Genomic DNA, 22,239 nt, shown 5'->3' with positions numbered 1-22,239 from the left:
GAGGGAAGATTGAAAAAATTGGGTTTGTTTAATCTGGAGAACAGAAGACTGAGAGGAGACATAACAGTTTTCAAGTACATAAAAGGTTGTTACAAAGAGGAGGGAGAAAAATTGTTCTTCTTAACCTCTGAGGATAGGACAAGAAGCAATGGGCTTAAACTGCAGCAAGGGAGGTTTAAGATGGATATTAGGAAAAACTGTCAGAGTGGTTAAGCACTGGAATAAATTGCCCAGGGAGGTTGTGGAATCTCCATCATTGGAGGTTTTTAAGAGCAGGTTGGACAAACACCTGTCAGGGATGGTCTAGATAATACTTAGTCCTGCCATGCATGCAGGGAACTGGACTAGATGACCTCTCAAGGTCCCTTCCAGTCCTGTGATTCTATGATTCTTTTAAAAAACAACAAATAGTAGAAAGTGTGCAAAAGAACTGCCAGTTCCCCCTTGCCACATTATCCTTAGTCACGCACTATTGCCTCACCCCACTCTCTGACTTCCATTAATCACTCAGCCTAAATGCCCCTAGAATGTGCAAAATATATGCAAAGGTCAAAATATATAACTAGGAGATGCTAAAATCACATTTCCCATCAATGGATCCACTTCCTGTTCATTATGGGCTGGACTGTGAGTCAGATCTACATGTTAAGGACTCAGACGCGGATGGGCTGATCTAGTGGTTGGAGGAGGAGTCAGGAGCCGGGAAGTGGAGCTGATGGTCAGAACCAGAGTCAAAAGCTGGATACCAGAGCCAAGGGTCAAGCCAGGAATCAGAGCCAAAGGCCAAATACCAGGATCAGAATTAGAGTCAGAAAGTTGAGCCAATGGTCAGAGCCAGAATTAAAGTCAGAGAGCAGGGGCAGGGATCAGCATCAGATCAGGAAGACAGAAACTAGGACTCAGGGTGAGAAGGCAGGGTCTGATGTAGCAGCCAGCCAGGAATTCACCCAGTTGCACAGACAACTTCCTGTGCCTCTTTCTGGCTTAAATAGCACAGCCAGACCAGTCAGTGGGGTTGGGCACTCCTCCAATCAGGATTTCTGTGAGCGGTGCCTCTGATGGGGCTAGGGTTCCAATAGTCACTCAGCTCAGCAGTTACTAGCAAGCTGCCAGAGGGTAGCTGGGATACAAGGGCTGCCTGGAGACCCAGGTTCAAGACCCATGGATCCTCACATCACCCTTTCCCTAGGGCACCTTCCAGGTGCCACTGGACCAGGCTTCTCAGGGTGGCTTTTATGGCAGGTTTTCACAAGTTCTTAGGCAGGGACATTCTCTGCAGGCTCTTAGGAGCATTGTTCAAGCCCGTAGCCCTCCCAATAGTCCAAGTACCAACACTTGCCCCGCTTGACTTACAATTGAGGACATCATGCACAATATACTTGTCATGATCCTAGATGTGTAGCAATGGGAAGGCGGTTGAGTTTTATGGGAAAATAAGTCCTTTATACACAGCTTTAGGAGCGACGTATGAAAAAGTGTCTATTCTGAGGGATCAAGGCAGGTGGAGCTCAAAACTGAGAGGGTTGATTTGTCTATGGATCCAACGGGGGCTGACGAACAGATGATGCTGTTTGTGGGTCTGTCCATGTGTAATGTTTAGCTGAGAGACACATCTTCTGCCCTTATGGATTCACATATTGCCTGTAACATGTTTTTGCTTCTTCAGGGTAGTTCTTTAACATTTCTTGGGTCTAATGGATCTATTATATCCAATCTGAGACTACTGGGGTGGAGGAGGACATGGGGAACTCTGGGTGGAATAGGGGATGGACCCCATAATTTGCAAAGGAAGTGTAAAGATCCATGGATTAGAACCCAAGTCTGCAGAGCCTGGACCAATTGACATTCCCACAGTGCCACAAAGAAGCCATGCAGAGCTGCAGTCAGGGAGCACTTTGGAGAGCAGACGCCACAGGAAGTACCACCCAAGGGACCCAGAGTGACAGTACCCTTCAGTTCTCTGATTGGCTGAGCACCCTATTTAATTCTGGAGGGTGCCCCAGGAAGTTGTCTGGGCAACTGCACAGACTTTGGCCTGCTGTGATGCCAGACTTAACCTCATCTTCTGGTCTCTGATCCCAACCTGACTCTGATGCTGACTCTTGCCTCATGACTCTGGCCTGCTACTACCCTGATCTCTGGTCTCCAACTCTGGCCTGACTCTGATCCCTGACACTTGCTTACTGAACTTGGCTCTAGCAATTCCTTTGACTCCTGTTCACTGACTACCACCCCTGATGTGTTGCCCCCAGCTCAGCTGTGGCTGCTAGGCCAGACCACCTACACCCTGGACTCTTACAGAAAAAGCTTTTCCCAGTAGAGGCATGTTCTGCATTGTTATGTGTGAACTCCACATTAGGGTAACTGTGAGGACCAGTCATTCTGTTGATGATTGATGTAACACCATAGGTACTACTCTAGTATTTGATTTACTCTCTCCAGCTGGCCGTTCACTTGGGAGTGATAGGCAAAAGAGGAGCAAGAGTGAGCCCCTAATATTTGGAGGGCTTGATGCCAGAAACAGTAGATCAATTGTGGACTGTGATTTGAAGGGATGTGATCCAGGAGCCCATGAAAGTGGACAACCTGGTTAACCCAGAGCTGGGTGGTTTCCTTGGAAGAGAGGGCAGGTGGGTGCAGGGAATAAAGTGAGCCGTCTTTGTGAAATGATCCACAACTGTCAAAATTGTCATATACTCAAGTAGCTCCATGATGAAGTATAGAGCAATAGCCCTGCAGAATCTAGGGGGAGTCTCTAGAGGGTTGAAATAGTCTGAGGGGTTTACTGCGCAACATCTTGGTGTGGGTGCATACATTGCAGGAGGCAACACATTCCGTTGTCACTGCTCTCATTCAGGGCCATCAAAAGGAACAAGATGCTAAATACTGGGTCTTGCAGCGAGTGGAAATGCCCCATCCAGGGAGAATTGTGGCACACTTGCAACTTGTGGAAGTCCAGCGGAAACGTATATAGACTCATAGACTTTAAGGTCAGAAGGGACCATTATGATCATCTAGTCTGACCTCCTGCACAATGCAGGCCACAGAATCTCACCCACCCACTCCTGTAACAAACCCCTAACCTATGTCTGAGTTATTGCAGTCTTCAAATCGTGGTTTAAAGACCTCAAGGTGCAGAGAATCCTCCAGCAAGTGACCCGTGCCCATGCCCCACGCTGTAGAGGAAGGCGAAAAACCTCCAGGGCCTCTGCCAATCTGCTCTGGAGGAAAATTCCATCCCGACCCCAAATATGGCGATCGGTATATGTATTCCTTTGTGAAAGTTAGTCCATTCCGGGTGTCATGTGATTCCTAATTTATAGCTTCATGTTTGTCAGTGGGAGTCCCTGGGATTAGGACAAGCAGATCATGGCTGACCATTGCACCAAGAAATTTATGGGGCTTAAGGATGCAGGAGGTTTCCTGATTAGGCCTCTTTGGATCAACACAGTACTCCCCTTTACAGGACAGAATGTCAGCCTTGCCATTCCAGGATCCCAGCCAGTAGGAGATAAAGTCAAAATGGGGAAAGTATAGAACCCACTGAAGCTGCCACTGGTTGAGAGTTTTGGCCCTGTGTAAGTACTCCAAGTTGTTATCATTGGCATAAACCTGAACTAGATAGCAAACTCCTTCAAGGTAGTGGTACCACTCCTCAAAGATTACTTTAATCGCCAGAAGTTCCTTGTCTAATATTTTGCTCCCCAGGAGTAAGCTTCCAAGAATAGAAGGTGCATGGATGTAGCACCTTCTGGGGACTGTGCCAGTGGGAGAGCACCACTCTGATGGTCACATTAGAGGCATAAGCTTATGTGGTATCAGGGTTGGCCAATACGGGAGTGGTAGTGAATGTGAGCTTTAGTTGCTCAAAGGCATGCTGGGCCTCCAGAGACCAAAGGAACTTGGTGTTCTTATGGAGCAGATTGAGAAGGGGTGAGACTTGCTCAGTGAACCTTGGAATAAACTATGGCAAAAGTTCACAAAGCTCAAGAACCGTTGGTGTTGCACAATTGCTAACCAGTTTTTCCTTTTTACAGGTCAATTTTGAAACTCTCTGGAGACAGACTAATCCCCAGAAATTCTACGGAGGCACGGTCAAAAGCAAACTTCTCTAAAGAGGCATAAAAGACATGTTGGCAAAGTCTCTCCAGAAGGGTTCAGACATGTATGGTATATTGCTCAGGACAGTCCAAGTAAACAAGTATATCATCATAACATACTACCACATACTGGTCCAGGATGTCCAGAAATACATAATTGATGAGATTTTGGAATGTGGCAGGGGAGTTCATTAGACTGAATGGCATTATGAGGTACTTGAAATGGCTGTAGCGGTTCCAAAAAGAGGTCTTCCACCCAGGGGTGGCAAGCTGTGGGGGGCGGCCTGCCGGTCGCCGTGAGGGCAGCAGTCAGGCTGCCTTTGGCAGCATGCCTGTGGGAGGTCCGCCGGTCCCGCGCCTTCGGCATACCCACCGCCGAATTGCTGCCGAAACCGCGAGACTGGCGGACCTCCTGCAGGCATGCCGCCGAAAGCCGCCTGACTGCCGTGCTTGGGGCGGCAAAATACATAGAGCCGCCCCTGCTTCCACCCATCTCCCACTCTGATACATATGAGGTTATATGCTCTCTGGAGGTCCAGTTCCATGAATATTCAAGTGGTCCCCACATGACCCAACAGTTTGGGGTGCAGGAGTAGAAGGGTATCTATTCCTTATAGTTATCTGGTTCAAAACAGAGGCAGAGATGGCCATCTTTATGTTTGCTTTTGTTTTTTTTAAAAAGAGGACAGGTGCCCTGGTGAGCAAGGTGGACAGACAAACAAGTTCTCCTGGAGATACCTGCATAGAATGACCAACTCAGGCTCTGACCTGGCATAAACGTGGTCGAACAGAATCTTCACCCCTGGTTGCAAGTCTATAAGGCACTTGTGGAGACAGGGAATCAGCGTTTTTCTTTTTGAATACATCAGCAAAGTCACTATATTTAAAAGGGAGTTAGGGTGCAGAATCAGCGACAGACCTGGCAGGGCAGTCACCTCCATTGGAGTCCCACCAAGGAGAGGTACATGACCCCACACCTTCTTTAACAAGGCAATGCTGTTGGCAAAGTTCTGAGAGAAAACTGACCCTTTGCTCCTGCCAATGGACAAGAGGGTTGTGGAGGGTCGGCCAGAAGATGCCTAGGCTCAGGAGAAAGTACTGTGAGTGGATCACATGAAATTGCAGCATTTCCCAGTGCTGAACCTCGAAAGATACAGTTTCTATGCTCAGCAGCCCTGAGGATAGGTGGCACCCATCAGTTATGTCTCCCAGGTCCAGGGCAGACTGGGGCTATCAACATATCCATAAAGTTATCAGCTGCACGTGTGTCAATGAGGGCCCACTGCACAGGAAGACATCTGGACTGTCCAGAAATATGTAATCAGGTCAGTACTTGAAGGCCTGGAGTCAACTGGCAGGACCCAGTACGTGTTCTGATCAAGACTGGGGCTGGAGACTTGATGGTATACACTGTTGTGATGCCCAAGCCAGCCCTCACTTACCAAGCCTTGGCCAGCTTGTTTCCTGTCTCCTTTTGGGCTGGGTTCTGAATAAGGCAGATGGAGAGACCTGGAAAGGGAGGAAGAGGGTCACTGTACTCTGCTGCATGGGCCATGCTTTGAACTAGAGTAAATGGTGTATTCTCTGTAACATTAAATCTTTAAATCAAGTTTTGAAGACTTCAAGTAACTCAGCCAGAGATTATGGGCCTATTGGAGGAGTGGATGGGTGAGGTTCTGCAGCCTGCAATGTGCAGGAGGTTAGACTAGATGATCATGATGGTCCCTTCTGGCCTAAAAGTCTATGAGTTTCTGAGATGGGGTGGCCTAGAAGCAAAGGTTGAGGTGTCATCATTGTTCCTTTCCCTCAAGGTTAAGTTATCGACAAGCCTGGTCTACTGGCATCAGCGCAGTGTGCTGAGCAGGGTTTAACAGCAGGGGCCATTGGCTAGGTGGCTGTGACAACCCTCTTTTCCTGCCGCTCACATAAACAATTGTCGATCTAAATAGCGAGGTCAATGAAGGCATCCACACCTGTTGGGTTTCTACTTGAGCCAGCTTGTCCTTAACCTCCTCTTTAGGCCTCATCGGATTTGTTACAGCTGGGCCACTTTGTTCCACCCAGTGTCTGATATGAGTTGACAGAAATGCACCACGTAGGGGGAGGCAGCTGTGCCTTGCCCTCACTGGAGTTTTCATAGGGAAGACTTGGCCGAGGAGCCACGATAGGGGTTGTCAAAGATAGTCAAGCTCGACCCTAGGAAGGCATTCCAGTTGGCTTGTACTAGACTGTCATCTCTAGTAAATGGAAGGCCTAGGCCAATGCTTCCCCAGTCAACAGGCTAATTACCAGGCCTACCTTGGCCTCATTGGAAAAGTAAACTTGCAGGTGAAGTAGGAACAGGAAGCAGCAGTGGTTCATGAAACCTTGGACTCTCTGATGGTTCTGGCAGCGGAATCACAGGTCTTGGATCAAAGGGCAATGCTGCAGGCCAGGTCCAAAGTGCAAATTTCTCAGTGCAAAGCTGAAGTACTTGTTCCTGTAACATCTGGTTCTCGGTTGCTAGCTGTGTAATTTGGGTCTGCATCGCTTGGTTGTCTGCCTGCTGGCAGGCTTCCTGCTTTGGTGATTCTGGCACGCGTGTAGTGGGAGAGCTCTTCTGCTTGCATCTTTCCCAGAAGAGTCAACCCTGGGAGGCTACAGGTCCATGCAAACTGTTAGGGATCAGAATGTGGACAGTCTGACCTAGTGGTCAGAGCAGGAGTCAGGAGCCAGAAAACAGAGCCTAGGGTCAGAACCAGAGGCAGACACCAGAGACCAGAGTCAAGGATCAAGCTGGAATCAGAGCCAAAGGTCAGAACTGGAGTCAGAGGCTGAATACCAGGGCCTAGGGTCAGAGCTGGAGTGTAAGAACAGGGGCAGGGATCAGGAACACAGCAAGAAGGCAAGAACCAGTCAGGGAATCAGGGCTCAGGAGTCAGGTGAGAAGGCAGTGTTCAGTGTAGCAGCCAGCCAGGAACTCACCCAGTTGCCCAGACAACTTCCTGTGCCTCTTTCTGGCTTACATAGCAGAGCCAGACCCATCCGTGGAAGCACGCACTCCTCCAGTCAGGACTCCTGGGGGTGGTGCCTCTGGTGGGTCTAGGCTCCATTAACCACTCAGCCTAGCAGCTACTAGCATGCTGCTGGATCACAGCTGGGCTATCAGGGTTGCCTGTGGACCTGGGTTCGAGAATCAGTGATTTTTTATAATGCCAATCAATCATAAAAAAAGTTCTTCTGCTCTACCAACACATCACACGATGGGATATATAATGACATAATTAAATGTACCATGGGATTATATTCCTTTCAAAATCTTTAGTACACAGTTAGGGCCAGATTCTGCAACCCCTACTCACATTGAGTTGCACTTGATTCCATCAGCATTCCCTTTTCAATCAAAAGAACTAAACACAAAGGGCCAGATTCTGCTATCCTTACTCCATGCCTTTCCATGCAAACCGTCTCACTGAAGTCACTGGGACCACTCAGAGAGTAAGGTATTACTCAATACAAGTAAGGGAGCAGAATCTGGTCAGGAGCAAGTTACTACTCAAGATGAATATGGGTGGCAGAATCTAGCCTTTCTAATCAATATTGTACACCCAACAGCATATTTCCATTACAAAACAAATAAAGCAGTAAAGTTAATGTTGATGGCTAGTGTCCATAAAGTGCGGTGATACGGAGTGGTGGATTATATAATGTACAAGTCCAGCATACAAGTCTACATATATTGAGTCCCATGAGTTTGTTTTAAAATCTGTATGTGTCAGTTGTACAAGCATACAGTACTTATCACATCATTAGCACATATATCACTGAAAGGAAAAGTCTTAAATTTTGACTTATAGAATGTTTTATTTAGAGAGGCTTTTCTCATCACTGTATATTTATTCTTCATTAAGGCAATTTTGCAGGAGGAAAGAATGTGCATTAAGGCAAAACTCACTTCTTTTGCATTTGAACTACAGTAGAATGCGCTTAATGAGCATAACAATGAATACCACATGCCAAAGAATAGATTCAGTGCAATGTATTTCATTTATTCTAAACAGATAGGGCTAGATCCTCAGCTAGAGTAAACTGACAGAGCTATGTTGAAGTCAATGTGAGCTATGCTTTTTTACCCCAGTTGAGGAAATGGGCCCCAATTCCGTAAAGCACTTAAGCATGTGCCTAATTAAGATAAGTACATGCTGAATTGCCTTGCTTAATCAGGGCCCTGGCCCCTTGTGTGTTCAGTAGCATACCTTGTACTGTCTGCAAGCCTGTTCAAAGTTGTTAGCAGGGCTGAATTATTGTTTGATAAATAAATCTGTCACTATGTGGCCTTATGTTCACTTCACTCTGGTCCCAGCTGTATTGTTGCTACTACGTGAGTAGACCTCTCCTTAAGTTCTTTAGCATAGATTTCATTTTAAGGATGTTCTTGCTTTGTTTTAAAGCATGTCATGAAATAAAAATGAATGATCATCTTGCACAACATGGGCTGTGAAGGTCTCACAGAATTAGGATGCTCTGAGGGCCAGACTTTTATTCAATGATTAATGTCATATTCTGCAAGTAATGCCACTGATAGCACTGGGACTACTCCCGGTGTAAAGTACTACTTAGTCTGAATAAGGGTGCCACAATAGGGTCCTTAATTAGCACTTTTGTTGCCACAAGAGTTTCCCAACAGAGTGGATTTTACTATCACAGAAAAATAAACACTGATAAGGACACTATGCAGTACCTGCATTGGCTTAAGGAAATCTCTTTTGTAGTTCCAGGTACAAGCTGAAGGAAAGCATAGCGTAAATGTCACAAGCATGAACACCTATAAGAGAGTTAATGTAACATTTCACAATCCTGAAAAAGGTGTATAACCTAATCCTGCTCCCAAAACAAAAATGCCAGGTGATCTCCAGACAATGACCTGGACAGCCATTAATATCAGCACATGTAAAGCTCGTGTTGTTTGGAAACATATTCAGGAAGCAGAAAAGGCTACATCTAGCAAAGGGGATAATGTGGCAAAGAAATCAAGCACATTGCTGTTCCATACAGAACATGGTAGATGGTTTTGCTGGATATGCATGTCATCTTTTGTAAGATTTGGAACCTTGTCTAGCATCCATGCTTTGGAAAGTACCAAGACTGCATATTTCCTTGATATCTGAGTCTGAGGAACATCCGGTCTGAGGGAGTCAGGGGGCATATACCAGTCATGAGTATCAGTCTTTTATGGCTTAAACTTTCTTCATTCCTTTTCCCATAAGGCAAGCAAACACAGTCATGACCATTTTGGGTTTTACTTCAACCAGGTCTTCTGGAAGGGCATAGACTCTTGCTCCAATTTTTCTTGCCATGGAGATGGCATATCTACATTGGGGGGGAAAATGAAAAAAAAAATGTAAGAAGCAACCTTAGTAATCAATTTGTTTAACAACTTCTTGTGCTTCATACAGATAAACAGTAGATTGGAGGTGAGTTCAACAGTGACAGAGAATGGGGGAGTGCACAAGGTTTCAGATGAAAGATCATGAGTTTGGTTTGAACTATATTAAATTTAAGCGACAAAGAGTCCTGTGGCACCTTATAGACTAACAGACCTATTGAAGCATAAGCATGCATCTGACGAAGTGGGTATTCACCCACGAAAGCTTATGTTCCAATACATCTGTTAGTCTATAAGGTGCCACAGGACTTGTTGTCGCTTTTTACAGATCCAGACTAACATGGCTACCCCTCTGATAATTAAATTTAAGGTGGTGGCAAGATGTCCAGATCCAGATGTTGGAGGGTGAAGCCAAGATTCAAGATTAGACGGATGGAGACAGACCAGAAGTAGAAAGGTAGATTTGTGAGGTGTTGGCATATGGATAGTAGTAAAGTGTTATGAGTTGATAAGTTCACCCAGATATAGAAGGTAGAGTGAGAAGAGGAGGGAACAGAGACCTGTGGGACTCACATGGGATGTAGCAGAAGGGAGGAAGATGATACACCAGAAGAAATGCAAAAAGAATGGCCAGGGAGAACAAGTGTTGGAAAAGTCAAGGGAGGATAAGCTGGGAAGCAGGAGAGAATGATCTGCAGTGTCAAAAGCAGCAGGACAGGTCAAAGAAGATGAGAATGGCCTTGGGACCCTGAGATTTGGCAAGGAACAGGTTAGAGACCGAGGTATGAGCCGTTTCAGTGGAGCAGAGAGGCTGGAAGCCAAACCAGAAAGGACTGAAGATGGAGTTAGAGGTACGTGAGGCAACAATTGAAGACAGGGTATTCAATAAGCTTCTCTCTATCTACGGACTATTATGGCCCCCCATCACTATCATATCTGAGTGCCTCCAAACACTAGGGAAGAAGTGAATCCATTAGGCAGTAGTTATAGGTGGGGTTAAAGGACAGGAGATAGCAAAGCACACATCTATTGTGAGAGGAAGGAGTCAGAGGTGAGGGTGATATTCCTAGAATACTTTTTGGTTCCTGTTTTAAATAAGTAAAGTTTATTAATGCTACATAAAGAGAAAAACTCTCAGCCAGTCCCTTCCCTGATTTATGCCTGCTGCAATCACTTTGACTTCAGTGAGGCTGCATAGGTCCTTTATTGCCAGCTGGAGTTTTCCTTTGGTGAAGAGACTTGACAGATCAGGAAAGGAAGTGCTGAATTTCAGGTATTTTGTTTTAAAATGGAAATATATCTGTGATTAAGTCCACTCCTGTAGTATAGCAGTTCCCATCCTGAGGCCCATAGGAGCACTGGTGACCTGCAGAGAAGAGGCTGGTCAGATGGTGCTGGCTCTCACCTGTCTTTCCAGTCACTGCTACTGGTGTCTAGGCACTTCACCACAAAGAATATAAACCTACAAATCAGCCGGAGGCAAGAAGGAAGAGCCAACCTAGCTGCCTTTACCGGGGTGCTGCTACAGAGGAGGGGGATAGCAAACAGGAGCTGCTCTCACGGCCTGGATTCACCAGTGGGACTGGAGCTGCCAGCCACCAGAGTGAGAAAGGGCTGGGGCAATATGTTGAGGGCAGCAGAGGAGAAAGGAACTAAACAGCCAGGACGCATGTGAAGGAGAAGAGAAGTAGGTAACAGGGAAACATGAGCATGAGGAGAGGGGGAGAAAGGAGCCATGTGAAGAAAGACAGGTGCAGGAAGCAGTGAAAGGAACAGAACAGTTGGGAGGGGGAGATGAAATATACATTAAAAGCAGACAGTGTGATTAGTTTTTTTTTTCCAAAAAGAACAAACAGTGTAATGTAACCCTAGTGTCCCATGGCATGCACATACTTAGCATTATTAAGTTTCTCTTCCTCATTCAAGTCCTCTGTTTTCAGAAGGTCGTATTTGATGGAACCTGGCTGAATGGCATCAATGAGATCCAGGACTGGCATGCTTGTGCTGATTTTGCTGTCCTGCACAGAGGGAAAATACAGTTCGATATAAACACAGATTGACAGATGTCCTACAAAGCCATAATCATGGCTCAAGGACAGTGGATGGGTCATTCAAATGACATACTGTTTAGAACTTTGCAACAAGCAGCACAGCGGGTGGTGAGACATGGAATGAGTCACCAGGATTCCACCTTGTCCCTCCAATCAGCCAGGAGGTGGGCAGAAGAAGAGAAAGGTGACATGGAGTCAAAAGGAGCTGCAATGGCCACACAATAACCCTGGCATGGTTATCTTGCTGCTGCATTGCAATATATGTGTCACAATGTTATTATATCTATAGCAGAGGTGCCAGAACGGGGAGGCAAGCCCTCTGCCCTTCTTCTTCCCCCTGAGACCCCGCCCCCAGCCAGGGTAAGAGTGGCCCAGAGAGTCCGGGCAGCTGTGGGGGGAGCCAGGGACCCTCCACCTGCCTGGGATTGGGTGGCCTGAGAGCAGCCCCCAGCCCATGTCCGCACAGGGCAGATGGAAGGTCTGCACAAGACATTACCCATTCACTGGCTCACTACAACCCCATTCACTGATGAAGTGACTTTCCAGCTGTGTGAGGCTGACCATGACTGGCAGAGATTAAAACTCTCATTATCACCTCACTTAGCATAAAGGTGCCTTTGGGATGGATCCAAGCAGGGTACAACACTTCAGCTTTTGAATGTCATAAATGCAGTAATTTTAAAAAAAGCTTTTACTGCTTGAATTAGAGATGAGCCTCAACCGAACCCCCAGATCTGAACATCCCTTGAAAATGCAGTGAAAAATAAACAACAGTACACACATGTACCCACCCGGGGTCCCAAAACAGAGACTTATCATGAAATACTGTACCTTGAAACTACTGATGACTGAACTTTTTCCAGCTTCAGTCAGTGTTTCATTTACCCAGTTGACAATGAGGTCGTCATTGACCTTCTGTCCACCACCAATATCTTCCAGGATACTCAGAGTGTACCTTAACACAGAGGACAAAATGCTGTCTACTACTTCATGCTTTATAAAAAGCTTGGCATTGTAGCATAGTGTATCTGTGAAACCTGACAAGGGCCAAATGCTGCAGTCTTCACTCACACCTGATTCTGTTCCCTCATGTTAAGTTAACCAATACAAAGTACAGGGCTGATTCTCATTTACAGTATGGCCCCTTAACACTGCTCTGGCAGCATCAAGGGGCTTCAGAATAGGTACAAATTACATTTACTCCCATGTGCTAAGGCCCTTTTATATGGCTTGAGTGGTGCAAAGGAGACTCAGGACCACAGTATCTAAAAATAATAATAGATGTGTCGATTTTAGGGCAAGAAAGGACCATTGTGATCATCTAGTCTGACTTGCTACGTAACATGGGCCGTAGAACCTCACCCTTAGCTTCAAGCCAAACACTTCAGTTTGAGCTAGAGCCTAGCTTTCAGAAAAACACCCAGTCTTGACTTACAGACTGTAAGGGATGGAAAATCCATGACATCCCTAAAGGATCTAACAAGGTGTTTCCATAACAGAAAGCAAAGATCAGGACTTTTAACCACTGTTTCAGCCCTTGACCTTCCAATGTTTTCTCTCTCTCCTTTCTTGGTGCAAAGACCTGCCTTTTAATTATTGTCTGTGGAGGGCCAGGAACACTTATGGTGCAATACAGACAATAGGAATAATAATAATGGTATTGATCCTCCTGTGCAGTGGTGAGTGCTGGCACCCCATTTCCATGGAATCTCTCCATACCAGAACAGCAGTATGTATATGTTCAACTAGCGTACCTTCTCATTAACTGCCAGATCAAGGCCAGGGTTAGTGTGCGATTTCCTTCATTGAGATCCTGCCCAGCAATTCCAACGAGGGAAAACTTGGCTTGATTCTTTCCCAGATCCACTGCGTAGTTGCAGTTTTCAAGCTGTTAATGACAGAGTCAGTTAGTGTGCTTCGTAAATGTGAAACAGTTGCTGTTCAGGGCATTCATGCTATCTTTAATTGTTACAAGGAACTTAGGCCAGATCCTGCCAATGGATCCAGGCAGCAGCTCCATCCAATGGGGGTCAATATGTGTACAGGGGTTTGGCTGTTTTAGGATCTGGCCCTTAGATACTATGAGGATAGGCAGCTTAGACAAATCTAACATAGAAATGCTATTGTATATCATCAGAGCCTAAATGCCATCACACAGACCAGGACATATGGAGACACAGTGTACAGCATTGTGCAATCATGCCCACCTCCAGCAGCGCAGAGTGATTGTGTGGGACAATAACTGAGGTTTTCAGTCCGTAAGTATTAATGTTTTAGGTCCTTTAGTCATCTTGTGCTGCTTCACACAAATAGTATGGGAATGTTCCGGACCAAAATTCCTCACTGTGGTAGAGCTGGGAGAAAGCTGGGTAGTTAGTGGAGATTCAGAGGGGAACTCTTAACCAGCTTGTCAGGTATCTGTGTCAGGAATGTTTAAAATCTGCTTATTTCTTTCATGTGGTGGAGGTGATCTGGAGGGCTGGAATTAATGTGGGTGTCACATGACTCATCATGGACATATATCGGGACTTGTGATTAGAGCGAATTGGATAGTGGGAAAAATTATTCACTAATACATTTTTAAAGATTGATAGAAAAATGTCAAGTTTCTTGATATCACAAATAATGTTTGACCATCCATCCAGCTTGTGAAACATTGTTGAATTTATTAGGAAACTCATGGAAAGTAGACACTGATTAGACTATAAAAATATAATTTGGTTGGATCTACTTATGACTTGAAAACAATGTCTGCTGGCACATGCAAGTCCCTACACAGACATTTTTAAGCACAATCATCTGTCACATGCAGATGCTACATGCTATTGTTTGCACTCGAAAGAATACAGATGCAAGTGTCTGCAGGTGCAAAATTACATACACACAAAAGGAGGCCAGATTGAGAATTCTTTGAAAATGTAACCCACAGTAACAAAGGCAAATCAGACTTTACACTTTGTAATTTGTTGATTAAGGACTCAGTTCCATTTTCAAACATGTGCATAGTCAATCTGTAATGAATGGGGCTATGTATGGGTCTATTGCTCTCTATGGGCTTGTCTACACTGGCCCGCTAAATCAGCGCCACTGCAATCAATGCAGCGGTGTCAATTTAGTGGGTCTGGTGAAGACACAATAAGTCAATGGGAGATCGCTCTCCCTGAGAGGCAGAAGAGTTAGGTTGATGTAAGCTTTTTTCATCCCCCCGAGCGATGTAACTTACATCGACTTAAGCAGTAGTGTAGATGAAATGGAATAGATATCCTCATAAGAACCATGCCAATTTTTTTTTACCTTCTTCATGTTACCACCCAGCTTAGGGTATGGTGGTTTGTTCACTCTGCTCCAGTCTACCGGCACTTTAATCTTTTCATAAAGCTGGAAGATAACCATGGCATCTGACAGGTCACTGAAACAATGGAAACATATTGTGACTTATAATGTGAGCAAGGAATCCAGTTGATTTAGTTGGGGATTGGTCCTGCTTTGAGCAGGGGGTTGGACTAGATGACCTCCTGAGGTCCCTTCCAACCCTGATATTCTATGATTCTAATTTAAGCATTAGTAGAACGAATCACATTTTCCTAAAGAATGAAACAGAGGCATCTGTTTTCATAAGGACTAGCAATGTGTTCATGTTTTCTAGAAATATTTTTTTCTTAAGATGTAGATCACATTAGTCATCTAAAGGAAGGATAACTTTCCTTACCTATATAAATGATTGACACGGGGACTAACACCCAAGGAGTTCATCCAGTTCCTAAATGTCCTCTCTTCCCTTGTTTCACCTAAAATAACAGAATATCAATCAGCAGATCCTCAAGACAACACTTCAGTGAAATAAACATTTTACAACAAGGAAAATATAAATGCAGATTTTACTGTATACTAAAATGACATGTAGAATGAAATATCAACAGACAGTGAAATACGAGAGTACAGAACAGTAGGTAATGTTCTGTACATACCAAATGGACTGTCATATTTGAGCAGATTGTTCTCAAACTTACTTAAGAAATTCAACTTTAGTCTGTGTCGAATCATGAGACATTTCAGCATGAGCTTTGTGAGAAAGTTAGAAGCAATTGAAAATACAGATTTATGATGAGTTGCCGTCTGCAGTCACACCACATAAGAGATTGATCTTGTATGGAGCTGAGCATTCTTCCTCAATCCAGCAAAGCACTTACTTAACTTTAAGCACACACAAAAATCTCATTGACTTCAATAGGACTACTCATAAGAACATATAAGAACATAAGAACGGCCATACTGGGTCAGACCAATGGTCCATCTAGCTCAGTGTCCTGTCTTCTGACAGTGACCAATGCTAGGTGCCCCAGAGGGAATGAACAGAACAGGTAATCATCAAGTGATCCATTCCATGTTGCCCATTCCCATCTTCTGGCAAACAGAGGTTAGGGACACTTCAGAGCATGGTTTTGCATCCCTGCCCATCCTGGTTAATAGCCATTGTTGGACCTATCCTCCATGAACTTATCTAGTTCTTTTTTGAACCCTGTTATAGTCTTGGCCTTCACAGCATCCTCTGGCAAAGAGTACCACAGGTTAACTGTGCAGTGTGTGAAGAAATTCATATGCTTATGCTTAGTTTTGAGCACACAATTTAGGTTTTTTGCTGCATTGGGCTAGAAAGATCAGCACTTTGCAAAACTGCGCTGCTACTGCAGACTGGTGAAATTGCATTTAAAGAACTCCTTAGTTGTTGTTGTCAGCTACACAACAATATTTAATAGAAGTGTCACACTGAGCATGTGCAAAAGCCTGCTTTTCATTGATTATAATTTACCTATATTTTAGAATTCTTCAAAAAGCTATCAGTGACTGTTGCTGATTGATGTCTAGACACATGCAAAGTTTAAAGTTTTGCATTCAGATGTTTGTGAGTTATTTGTGCACAGAAAAAATCTCTAAAATATTAGCAAAGAGGGAAAATTATACTTTTTTTCTGCTCATTTAACTTAAAAATCTCCAAGCAGAACCTCCTCCCAGAAAAATTCAACTTTGGGCTGAGACCAAGCAGGAAATTTCAGTCCAAACAAAAATTTTTTAGGAGGTTTACATACAAAGGAAATAAGTTTATAATGGACATTTCCAAGTTGTCATACTGGATAAAAGAACTAAGGTCAGCTCACAATAACTGTAAGCCACACAGATATTGAAGTCATTAAAGTCAATAAGCTTAGGTGGCTCTAGTGCCACAGAAGACAAGAACTCACTTTGCTCAGAAAGGAGATCTGATGTGCAACAAAGCAAACTGTGCCTTTCTCATAATAACTCCATAAGAGATTTGTCTAGACTAGAGTTTTTGCTCTTGTTTTAACTTAACTGTTTGTTAGTTAAATCAAGTTAATTGACAAATACAATTATAAATGCTAGTTCAGACATCCCATAAATGTTTGTTCCAGGACACAAAACTGGAACTACCATTTGTGGAGTCATAGAATTGTAGGACTGGAAGGGACCTCAAGTGGTCATCTAGTCCAGTCCCCTGCACTCATGGCAGGACTAAGTATTATCTAGACCATCCCTGACAGGTGTTTGTCTAACCCTGCTTTTAGAAATCTCCAATGATGGAGATTCCACAACCTCCCTAGTCATTAACTCTAATTTAAACAGGACCACGAATTCTAGTCTAGACAAACCAAGGAGGCATAAAGCCACAGTGCATTCAAACAAATACACCTACAGTGAAGGGAGCCAACTATATCTGAAGCCACATGCAAGTAACACACAGCAATATCCCATCCTCAAACCTGCCTTGGCTAATGTTGCAGTAAGTACATGGCAGGAAAAAGTTGAGCTAACAGCTGAATTACCCAACCAGGTCTCAGTTACATGTTAAAAGTCAGAGGCCTCAGTTGGATGCCAATTCTTATTTGTATTTTTCTTACCTTCAATAGAACTCCAGTCAATGTCCTGGTTCTCTGGTTTTTGGAGGGCAGGATATCTGTTAAATAGGTTGGCAATGAAAGCCAAGTTTAACTTGGGGTTGCCACGGACTACATCTGTGGCAGTAACAAACTGCCGGCAGCCCAATCTCTCTGCTTGCTGCAGCATGCACTCTGCCCTCTGGATGTCATCCTTCTCCTAGGAGATATCAAACGCGTCAGTCAGCAAAAACATGCAAATATGTTGACATCCAATAGCACTGAAATATCACACTCATAATACACATGAACGTGCTGTCTCTTTTCATACTGATGCTGTAAAAACTACAACACATTCTTGTTTAAATCCATAACATTTTCCTTTTCCACATTACAAATCACGTCAATATCTGCAAATTGCTTTTCACTAAAATCAATGTGCTACACCATGCGACATTAAAACGAATGTTTAAGATAAATCTTAACACACAGGATAAGCTTGAGAAATAACCCAGAAAAATGTCCGTAAACATATATTGGCAAAGTATTGCTAATGTGTCTAGCTGGTTCATTGGCTTTTAAAGCTTCTGTGATAACTCATGCTGGAAGATAGTTTGTTATCACATATCAATTTAATTCTGCATTTTTGGTTTTTGAATGCAGGATTACGCTCCAATGGTAAATCTAGTTTGCTTGTTTAGGTATTACAGTGCATCCTAGGTTCTAGGAATGTTAGTGTATAAGTGTGTATCATCTTACCCTCAATCCTGTCATGTCAATAGCAATAGCTGGAATACCTTCTTCATTTCCCTTTGGGGCAACTTGGTCCAGCAAATGGTAATAAGCTTTGGAGTCCTGCAACAGACCAAGAAATTAAAGGGGGGAAAAGTCACATCTAAAGCCAGGTTTTGCATGCCAATACTTCCGACGAACAATGAGCAAGCATGCTTTGTTTTTATTACAGCAACCATTTGACAACATAATTAAATTAATCAAGCTGAAAGCATTTAACAGTTTCCATTGTATGCCTTCTGGTTTGCATATCTGTTTGTTTTATAAAGTAATTAAAACGTTAAATATGGAAAAGCTGGAAGCATTAGACACAATACTGCATGTTGCATTTAGGAAAAAAGGATAGAATTGATTTAATATGAACATATTAAATTAGAGATATGAAAAATATACCTTTATAAGGCTGTAGAAGTCAGTCAGCTAAAGGTTTAGTAAAAGAACAGACAGAAGGAGGAAGCAGAAGTTTAAAGCAGAGTTTAAAGAAACGTTGAAATGGTCACAAAGTACAAAGTAAAGTTTTCAAGGACAGACATTAAAGCTGACACAAGTTAACAAGCATTTTTTCAGGAAAAGGCTAGAAGAAGACAAAGATTTCACATGCTGTTTACTTTCATCTTTATAAAGCATAGTGTTGGTTCCATGTGTACAAAAAATTAATCTCACGTCAGAAATCATCTTAAACATAAATACAGCCCTTCAAATAAAGATTCAGATTTAAAAAAGAAAAAAAGACCAAGAAATTGTTACTATTTAGATACATGGAAAAAGGCTCCAGGTGATATCCTGCAAACCTTTACTGCTGAGATTTGTCTTCATTTGCACAAGTAATTCCACTGAAGTTTCCAGATTTCTACCCAAATGCTTCCTTGTAAGCATACATTCATTGTATAACATATGTATTTATAAAAGAGGCAAAGCTGATTAGAAGTAGTAAATAGTTACATAGGCTGAAATCCTGGCCCTGTTGAAGTCAATGTCTACTTTATATTTTCCAACATTGATGTGACATAAATCATAGTTTAGATTTAATTAGCTACATTAGATAACTCTCCAGCCTGCCTATGTAAGGGTGAGGGTCCCACAGCCCTTCTCCAGGAAAAATATCTATTGAGTTAAAAAATATCTATTGAGTTCAGTGGAAATTTTATGCATGAGGTGACTGTAGAATTGGGCTCAAAATCTTTCATATTTTCTTCCTACTCTTATTTGTTATTGGGTGGCTAGCCCAAGCCTCGGTCTGTGTTGCAATATCCAGACTGCTATTTTTCGCATGCTAATGCAAGCGCTGCCAACACAACTCTGTCTACCCCAGACTGGGAGGCTCACCTCCAGCTGCAGTGTAGACATACCCTAAAGCCCTAACCCTGGAAACACTCTACCCACGTGGTTAACTTTAATCAAGTGAGTAGTCGTATTGAATTGAACGGGACTATTTACAAGCTTAAAGTTAAGCGCACACATACGTGTTTTCAGGATTGTGGCCTAAGCCATCACCTCCAGGTGAACAAGCTCAGTCCAGAGGAGAAAGCTGAAGCTTGGGGTTGTTATTTTTGCTGTAGCTGATCAGTGTTTCTCATACCTTGATGTCTGAGCTGAAGTTATTGATTTTGTTGCATCCAGCGTTCTCCAGGTGATAGTTAGCCCACCTCAGCAGCAGTTCCTCTGGGGATAATTTCATCAGATCCTCTAGACTCTCTCCTTCACGCAGAAGGGCAATCAGAGCTGAGCAAGCACAAAATTGAAAGAAAAATAAACACCATGCACAGGAATATTTGTGCTCTTAATTTATCCTTCTTAACTTCCTTTACTGAGCAGGGGCCTGATCCTTCTCCCACCGAAGAAAATGGGGGAGATCAGTGTGTTTATATATTTGAGAGGCTCAAGTAAAGCGAAAGATGTCCCTTGAACCTACAGTTATTTTATTATTAAGGAAGTAATTTGTTGTTAGAGATGTTACAGCCATTTTGCTCTCTTCTGGGCAGTGTTTTGTATAACTGTAGCATCACAGAATTGTAAACCCCACTTCCTCCTTCCGTGCTCAAATAAAAAAATGTTATTCTACTGGCAGATTTACATTTTGGCTTTTTAATTTTGTTTTTATATTTCACATGCCATACATTCTCAAATGTGTTTGGTTTTCATTTTATGTTAAGGAGCTACATTTTACATAGACAAAAAATACAACACAATGTATTAGAGCATTGTTCATTCACAAGTGACACAGAATGCTTTCCAGCTTTTTGCACACTAAACACACAAAGAAAAGTAACATCTGTAGCTTACAGTATACTGTCTCATGCATGTAACATCTACAGATGTCGCCGGGCAGCGGTGAAGCAGGGTACAAAGGCTAAGTTTCAGGAAGAACGAAGAGCATCAGTATGGAGAGCAAGGCAGTTTAGAAAGTAAGGTATGAATAGTCCAGAAATTCCCAGCTGTGGTTTATGGATCACTGGTAGTCTCTGGAGCAATGGCTGGTGGTTTACAGAGCTGGCTGGTCACCTGGGGCTGGCTCCCTCCTTTGTTTCCAGCTGTTTCTACAAGTGGCCAGGTTCTTCATTGCAAGGAAAGCCTGGAGGCCTTTAAAAACAGCTGGGAACAAGGAAGAAGAGTGAGCTTTGCTGCCTCTTCTAGATACCATCACTATATAATAAGTGAAAGAGAGGAAAATGGAGCCATTCTCTGCAACTGGAGATACCAGTGGGACTGCCAGCCCTCAGCAGGACAGCAGTGTGGAGGGGAGAATGAAGAAGCCAAGCAATATGTTCAGGGGAGACGGCAGAGGCGGTGGTGGTAAAGGTTATAAGAAGTGCTGGTGACTGGGTATCAAATCCAGGGAGAAGGGAAAGAAGCAGCAGGAAAATATATGGTTGGAGAGCAGTGTGCGTGTGTCATTTTTAAGAGAAGGGAGATTTGGCACTGGATTCTATGAAGAACAGGAAACCAGCAGGGCTTCCTGACTGTAGCATGATGTGCTCCTGATCCCAGGTGTAGGTAAGGAGACAAAGATACACATTTTGGTTGGACTGAAAGTTTGGGGCCTCTGGGCTTATGGAGACTAGAACTGGGTGAATCAGAGAGGCAATGAAGACTTGACTAAGGGCAGGTCTACACAATGGGGCTAAGTCGACCAAAGTTACACAATTCCAGCTACGTGAATAATGTAGCTGGAGTCAACGTACCTTAGGTTGAGTTATTGCAGTGTCTACACTGCGCTGGATCCACGGGAGAAACTCTCCCGTCGACTTACCTTATGCTTCTCGTTCCGGTGGTGTACCGGAGTCGACGGGAGAGTGATCGGCGATCAATTTAGCGGGTCTTCACTAGACCCACTAAATCAACCCCCAGTGGATCGATCGCCGTGCGTCAATTCCTCCAGTAAGTGGAGACAAGCCCTAAGCGTCCACAGGACTCATTGAAATAACACTTCTAAAGATGAGAGCACTGGTTTGAGAAAGTGTACCGCATGTACCTTCATTTCTGCTGAGCTCAATGTCGGCAAACAAGCCAATTTTGATAACTTGCCATAAGAGGCCCAAGACCAGGTAAGGTTTCCCTTCTTTTAAGTCTTCAGCCCCAATGTTAACAACATGGCACCCGATGGCTGAGGCAGAGTTCAAAGCAAGGTTCAAATTTTCCTGAAGAGAGAGAGAGAGAGAAAGAGGTTTCTTATTATGCAATAACTAAATAGTGGACGGGAGGGAGGAGGAGAACTAAAGAGGGGGTGGGGAACTCAGTGGAAATATAGTGAGCAAAATTAGGTATAACCCTTTTCAGATCAGGGCCTAGGGTGTGATAGCTTAGAACTCCCAGGAGTAAAAGCAAATCTTGTGCCCTTCTGCAGCACAGGGAACCTCTCCTTTGCAAAATTAAAAAGCTTCCATTTCTTGTCCTGAAGTGTTACAAGACTTTGGACCTTAAGCCCCTCACTTGTCCTCGTCTGGATATTGCTCATTCTGGTGTTTACACTGGTGGAATATGGGATGAGAGAGAAAATCCATATTTTGAGGAGTGTGGGGTGGAAAGAAGGAGCTTCAATA

The 22,239-nt window shown here is 43.8% G+C and overlaps 1 protein-coding gene across 2 annotated transcripts in view; it reads right to left on the bottom strand.

The window, feature by feature from the left end:
• Positions 1-9,158: 9,158 nt before the first annotated feature.
• The window catches only part of LOC113406746 (plastin-2), a 36,076-nt gene continuing 22,995 nt past the window's right edge, over positions 9,159-22,239 (bottom strand). Inside the window, exons 7-17 of one of the 2 annotated variants that reach the window (XM_029911991.1) lie at positions 21,672-21,837; positions 19,779-19,921; positions 18,593-18,619; positions 18,167-18,262; positions 17,432-17,627; positions 15,226-15,304; positions 14,811-14,925; positions 13,271-13,404; positions 12,348-12,471; positions 11,359-11,483; positions 9,159-9,449 (exon numbers count right to left, since the gene is read on the bottom strand). In XM_029911991.1, the coding sequence (XP_029767851.1) occupies positions 9,317-9,449; positions 11,359-11,483; positions 12,348-12,471; positions 13,271-13,404; positions 14,811-14,925; positions 15,226-15,304; positions 17,432-17,627; positions 18,167-18,262; positions 18,593-18,619; positions 19,779-19,921; positions 21,672-21,837 (1,338 nt within the window). In that variant the 3' untranslated portion in view covers positions 9,159-9,316. The remainder of the gene's footprint in view (positions 9,450-11,358; positions 11,484-12,347; positions 12,472-13,270; positions 13,405-14,810; positions 14,926-15,225; positions 15,305-17,431; positions 17,628-18,166; positions 18,263-18,592; positions 18,620-19,778; positions 19,922-21,671; positions 21,838-22,239) is intronic. The other variant, XM_026653327.1, reaches the window with a different exon arrangement.

The sequence above is a fragment of the Terrapene carolina genome, unplaced genomic scaffold (genome assembly GCF_002925995.2).
Source record: "Terrapene carolina triunguis isolate 2854851 unplaced genomic scaffold, T_m_triunguis-2.0 Scaffold18, whole genome shotgun sequence".
Classification (NCBI taxonomy): Eukaryota; Metazoa; Chordata; order Testudines; family Emydidae; genus Terrapene; species Terrapene triunguis.
Note: the sequence above shows the minus strand (reverse complement) of the source record. Positions and strands in the feature narration are given on the sequence as shown.